The sequence below is a fragment of the Salmo salar genome, chromosome ssa20 (assembly GCF_905237065.1).
Source record: "Salmo salar chromosome ssa20, Ssal_v3.1, whole genome shotgun sequence".
Lineage (NCBI taxonomy): Eukaryota > Metazoa > Chordata > Actinopteri > Salmoniformes > Salmonidae > Salmo > Salmo salar.
In genome coordinates this window covers 86,798,063-86,804,362 of record NC_059461.1, presented here as the reverse complement: position 1 = coordinate 86,804,362, position 6,300 = coordinate 86,798,063, and the positions used below count along the sequence as shown (strand labels likewise).

The window sequence follows — 6,300 nt, the reverse complement described above, 5'->3', positions numbered from 1 at the left end:
ATGGAAATTGAACACATGGAGGTGTGTGTGTGTGTGTGTGTGTGTGTGAGTGTGTGTGTGTGTGTGTGTGTGTGTGTGTGTGTGTGTGTGTGTGTGTGTGTGTGTGTGTGTGTGTGTGTGTGTGTGTGTGTGTGTGTGTGTGTGTGTTAAATTGAATTGTGTTAAATTCAAAGGGTTTTAATGGTATGGGAATCATATGATCACTTTGCCAAAGCAAGTGAAATAGATAATGAACAAAAGTGAAATAAAAAAATCATACATTAAACTCACAAAAGTTTCAAAGGAAGCAGAGACATTTCAAATGTCATATTATGTCTATACACAGTGTTGTAACGATGTGCTAATAGTTAAAGTACAAAAGGGAAAATAAATAAACATGAATATCTGGTGTGGTATTTGTTTTTTACTGGTTTCACTTTTTGTGTAGCAACAGTTCACATATCGTGTTTCTCTGACACTCTCACGTCTCATCTCCTACCTGCGACTCTGCCCCCCTCCCCCCGCCTCCCCTACCAGCCAACCCCTGCCACCCCTCCCCTTGCAATCCCTCCCCCCTGCCACCCCTCCCCATGCCTCCTCCCCCCAAATCCCTCCCCCTTCAATCCCTCACCCCCTGCCTCCCCCCTGCCACCCCTCTCCCTGCCTTATACTGTCAACCTCCGCTGACACTATAAAAGAGAGGGAGAGAGAGTAAGCAAGAGAGAGAGGGGGAGAGACAGAGTACAGCTATGAGGGTCAGACAATATATTAACCTTTACCTATCTATAATCATGATACTGAACTCCTCATCTCTGAGCCTTCTATTGAACAACTCCTCTGCCTCATCCTCTTCCTTGTCCTGTCGTCTGCGGGAGCAGTTCAGTCTGAATGGGATGTACCAGAAGGGTGATGTGATTCTGGGAGGTCTGTTTGAGGTCCACTACTTCACTGTGTTCCCTGAGCTATCTTTCACATCAGAACCCCAGCAGCTCTACTGTGAGGGGTGAGTATTCATCTACTGGACTGAACTGGACTGGACTGGATGTGTGTCTGCACCTCTCCTATAAAGGACAGATAGACATCTCTACTATAAGAAGCCTCACTATTATCAATGTTAACAAAGCCTGGTCCCGCAGACCTACTGGGTTCGTGTTACATTGGTGAATAGTACATTAATTAATTGTGAATAGTACATTGCGGTATCAAAAAATCTGTGAATTAATTGTGTGTATTCCATTGTTTTCAATCATTATTCCTGTTTTCTAAGCACATTTCCCTTTAAGATAAAGCTATTTTATTATCTATCCTTGATAAAAAGTAATTTGTTTTCTCCTCTCAACCCCTTAAGAAAACACTGTCTCACACACACCCCTTAAGAGGTGCACAGGGTTCAACACTTCTACAGTGATTTAAAACATTTACAAATTGATTGAATGTTCCTTTTCAGTTTTACCAGTCGTGGTTTCCAGCAGGCCAAGACTATGGCGTTTGCTGTAGATGAGATCAACAGAAACCCTGACCTTCTGCCCAACATCAAGCTTGGATACCAGCTCTATGACAACTGCCTGAAGCTGGGAGTATCGCTCCGTGCTGCAATGTCATTGGCCAGTGGGACAGAGGAAGAGTTCCTATTGGATGAGACTTGTTCTGGGTCACCCCCGGTGCTAGGGATTGTGGGAGACCCAGGGTCCACACACTCCATTGCCATCTCCAGTGTCCTAGGGCTGTTCCGGGTTCCCATGGTAAATCAGAAAGAATAGAAAGATGACAACATTATTGGAAATGTCCTTCATGTATTCCAAATCCCCACTTTGAGTGAGAAACAGCATGTTTAGGTCTTAAATGTGTCTAGGCATGAAACCTTTCTATTTCATTAATTCAAAGAAGAATTAAAAAAAAAAAATTGTATATTTCTCTCCCTCAGGTGAGTCACTACTCCACATGTTCCTGTCTGAGCAACCGGGGAAAGTACCCATCTTTCTTCAGAACCATCCCCAGTGACGCCTTCCAGGTCTGTCTCTAAGAAGGCTACAATGACATGATTACACAGTGAACCGTCAGTTGCCATGTGTACTCACTATACACTTTATACTGTATAACGACATTACAGTTAAATAAAAGGTTCAATAACAAAAAAAAACTTAGATAAGGTTAAATAAAAAGGTGACAAAAATAATGTATGTAATTTATGTTGATCTCTCTATACTCTCCAGTCTCTGTAATAACATCAGTAATGTCTAATCTCTGTTGATGTGATCTCAGGTGCGAGCCATGATCCAGATCCTACATCGGTTGGGTTGGACCTGGGTGGGCCTGGTGTTCAGTGATGATGACTATGGAGTTTACGCTGCCCGGTCCTTCCACTCAAGCCTGGCCGAGTCAGGGGGCTGTGTGGCATATTCCCAGGTCCTGCCCAAAGACAACCGCCCCACAGAGCTGCAGAGGATCGTGGGAGAGATCAAGAGCTCCACTGCTCGTGTGGTGGTGGTGTTCTCCAACGAGGCCTACCTGCTCCCTCTGGTGGACGAGGTTCAGAGATGATTTTATCTTGACACTTCATCTAAAATAACACTTACAATACATTCACATTTTAGTATCAGAGGCTCTAATCCAGATGGATTTACACTTCATAATAATAATATTAGTAATACCATTTAGCAGATGCTTTTATCCAAAGCGACTTACAGTCAGTGATATGTGCATATAGTTTATGTACGGGTAACCCTGGACAGTTAGTGCATCCATCCTAAGATATCTAGGGGGGACAACCACATATCAAAGTCATAGTAGGTACGTTTTTTCCTCAAATACATTCTACAGACATTATTACAGCCATAACAGTTGTAGGATTTTACCCCTCTCACAAACAACAGTGTATAAAAGAGTTAGAGCATATTACCATTGTGGTGTTCTTGATGCCAAGAATATAAAATATAAAACCCGTTTTATAAGGTGGTGGTGCAGAATGTGAAGGGTCTCCAGTGGATCGCCAGTGAAGCCTGGAGCACTTCCTCTGTGTTTCACACACCCCGTCTCATGCCCTACCTGGGGGGTACCCTGGGTATCGCCATCCGTCGTGGAGAGATACCCGGCCTCAAGGACTACCTGCTTAGCATCCGCCCTGACGACCAACCTGCCAATAACCCTGGAAACAACATGGTGAAGTAGTTTGTTGTCTTTTAACTCCATCCATTTATTTAATTACTTTATACATTATGTTTAAAACATTTAAAAGGCTACTTTGCCTATAAATACTACAATACAGAAGAAAAAAACGAGTTTTCCTCTATAACATTTCCTTCTCTGTTCTGGTAAGGTGAGACAGTTCTGGGAGGCTGTGTTTGGGTGCAGGTTGGAGCCCCCAGCAGGTTGGGTGGAGGCTGGGGGTGATGTATGTACAGGTCAGGAGGACCTGAGGGATGTGGAGACTGACTATGGGGACGTGTCTGAGCTCAGGCCGGAATATAACGTGTATAAGGCAGTGTACGCCCTGGCCCATTCCCTGCATGACCTACTGCAGTGTGTGCCAGGGAGAGGACCTTTCAGCGGGCACCGCTGTGCCAGCCTACAGAGACTGGAGCCCTGGCAGGTGGGACACACACACACAAACAGATGCAGACGTACACTTTGCCAACTGTTTACTTCTGTTTCCTGTTTTCTTAGTCAAGGTCCCCTGACTTCATACTGTCTTTTGGTTACATAATGTCCTCCTCTTTCCTCTCTTCCCTCTGTTCCCTCCATCCCTCCATCTCCCTCCTCTGACCAGCTGGTCCATTACCTGGAAAGGGTTAACTTCACCACAGGGTTTGGCGATCGCGTTTCTTTTGATGACAACGGTGACGCCTTGGCAATCTATGACATCATGAACTGGGTGTGGCTCCAGGACGGGAGCGTGCAGGTGGAGACTGTGGGTGTAATCGACGAATCAGCCCCCGCAGGACAAGAGCTCACACTGGACGAGGACAGAATTTTCTGGAACTTTGAGTCAAAAAAGGTTATTTGTAAAGTTATATAGATATACAGCATATTTCACTACTGCAACAGAAACAGTGTAAACTTATACCAGTGGAAGGAAAAGAAGCATTAAATATGAGTGTATAAATATGGGAGTATAAATATGGGCTAATAAAAGTCTGAAATTATCCCTCCTAGGAAGTCATTGTAAATAAGAATATGTTCTTTAACTGACTTGCCTACTTAAATAAAGGTTAAATTCCCCCTCACCTTCGTCATTACAGCCCCCACGATCAGTGTGCAGTGAGAGCTGTCCCCCAGGCACCCGTGTAGCCAGGAAGAAGGGGGAGCCTGTCTGCTGCTTCAACTGCATCTCCTGTGCTGAGGGAGAGGTCAGCAACACCACAGGTCAGTGAACTGAATATCATTTAAAGAATTTGAGGGTGGTTTGGGGCTGATGAAAAGGTTTTCCACATTTGCTTTGTCTGTCTTTCTGTCAGACTCGGCCGAGTGCTTGAGATGTCCAGAGGACTTCTGGTCCAGCCCGGAGCGTGACCTCTGCATCCCTAAGGGGGTTGAGTTCCTCTCCTACCAGGAATCACTGGGCATCTCCTTGATGACTGCCTCGTTGCTAGGAGCCCTCATCTGTGCAGTAGTCCTCGGAATCTTCACCCGCTACCGGAACACTCCTGTTGTCAAGGCCAACAACTCTGAGCTGAGCTTCCTGCTTCTACTGTCACTCAAACTCTGCTTCCTGTGCTCGCTGCTGTTTATTGGCCGGCCCCGGCTGTGGACATGTCAGCTGAGGCATGCAGCATTTGGTATCAGCTTTGTTCTCTGTGTCTCCTGTATACTGGTGAAGACAATGGTGGTGCTGGCTGTGTTTAGGACCTCTAAGCCCGGGGGCAATGCCAGCCTGAAGTGGTTTGGTGCTGGTCAGCAGAGAGGAACAGTCCTGGTTCTCACCTCATTCCAGGCTGCTATCTGTACAGCCTGGCTGGTTTCAGCCTCTCCAACTCCACACAAAAACACGCGCTACCATAATGATAAGATTGTATATGAGTGTGTGGTGGGGTCGGTAGCAGGGTTCGGAGCGTTGTTAGGCTACATCGGCCTTCTGGCGTTCCTTAGCTTCCTCTTGGCTTTCCTGGCCAGGAATCTTCCAGACAACTTCAACGAGGCCAAGTTCATCACCTTCAGCATGCTGATCTTCTGTGCTGTGTGGATATCCTTCGTCCCTGCCTACGTCAGCTCTCCTGGGATGTACGCAGACGCTGTGGAGATATTCGCCATCTTAGCTTCCAGCTTTGGCCTCCTGGTGGCGCTGTTCGGCCCAAAGTGTTACATCATCCTGCTGAGGCCAGAGAGGAACACCAAGAAGGCTCTGATGGGCCGGGCCACAACCAAGACATAGGGAGAATCTTCATTCCATTTCCTTATTTCATCACGTCCTCTCTCCTCGCTTTCTTCTCAAAACCCATTAGATTAGAAGGTTTGGAGGGGAGGGATATCTAACCATCTCATTCATTGGGTTTTGAAAAGGAGACCGAGGAGAGAGGACACGAGGAATCACGGAAATGAAATTGAGATTCTCCCATAGGCTCAATACCATAACAACAGTTTACAGTGGATTCCTCTCCTCGTCTTCTTCATGTCCTCTGCGCTGATCTGAAATATGAACACTAGGTGGAGGTACAATGCCTGCTAGGGATTTGCTTCACACTCTTTCAATGCAAAGAAAGGAAAGGAGACATGTATAGTAACAGAGTATGATGGTCTCAAATAGTTTTTAGTAGCTCCTTTTAGTTTCCACTTCTGTTTGTATTTTGATGGCAATAAATTAAACCAAATCAAAGAGATTTTATCATTCTGTTAGTACCCTGGTGATGTGTAGTAGCCTGTAATTGATTATAATTATGATGTTCTGTGACTAAATATTAATCACATAATAAATTATTTATTTCCTTGGGCTGTTAGTAGGCTTTTGATTTACTTCATTTGTCTGTGTGTGTGGCTTTAATCTTCTAAGGGATAGGTTATCCCCGATGAGTGGGTTTCTGCATCGAAAAGCTTTCGATTGAATCATCACATGGTGTTGAACAGCATAACATCCCTGTTCCTTCTAAAGAATTCTGCTGCCACACTCATTCATCAATGAATAAATGATTAAATAATGCACATTTTAATTTAATAAAACATTCTGACTTGAAAGGAGTTGCTAGAATGTGTTTTTATTGAACCTTTGAAATTTACAACGATACTTCACTAAAATATCAGGAAACTGTGTCATGTGGGAAAACAGAATTACCCACCTTATAAAATGTGAAAAGAATGAACAACATTTTTCATTAACCATATCTAATTCAA

General features: G+C 44.7%; 1 protein-coding gene across 1 annotated transcript; it reads left to right on the top strand.

Moving 5' to 3' along the window:
* The first annotated feature begins 714 nt into the window (after positions 1–714).
* Positions 715–6,032, top strand: LOC106581485 (extracellular calcium-sensing receptor). The gene is made up of 9 exons (XM_014163558.2): positions 715–982; positions 1,427–1,721; positions 1,904–1,990; positions 2,242–2,508; positions 2,932–3,138; positions 3,296–3,568; positions 3,746–3,973; positions 4,218–4,341; positions 4,434–6,032. Exons 1-9 carry the CDS (start codon positions 729–731, stop codon positions 5,345–5,347), a joined length of 2,649 nt encoding a protein of 882 aa, XP_014019033.2. The 5' UTR covers positions 715–728; the 3' UTR covers positions 5,348–6,032.
* Positions 6,033–6,300: the final 268 nt, after the last annotated feature.

What these genes read in the sequence shown, in the direction of transcription:
- LOC106581485 (XM_014163558.2), top strand. Translation starts at nt 729, where the DNA reads ATGAGGGTCAGACAATATATTAACCTTTACCTATCTATAATCATGATA. An exon ending in TGCTCCCTCTGGTGGACGAG is followed by an intron (nt 2,509 to 2,931) that starts GTTCAGAGATGA and finishes CCGTTTTATAAG; the next exon opens with GTGGTGGTGCAGAATGTGAA. An exon ending in AGAGGTCAGCAACACCACAG is followed by an intron (nt 4,342 to 4,433) that starts GTCAGTGAACTG and finishes TCTTTCTGTCAG; the next exon opens with ACTCGGCCGAGTGCTTGAGA.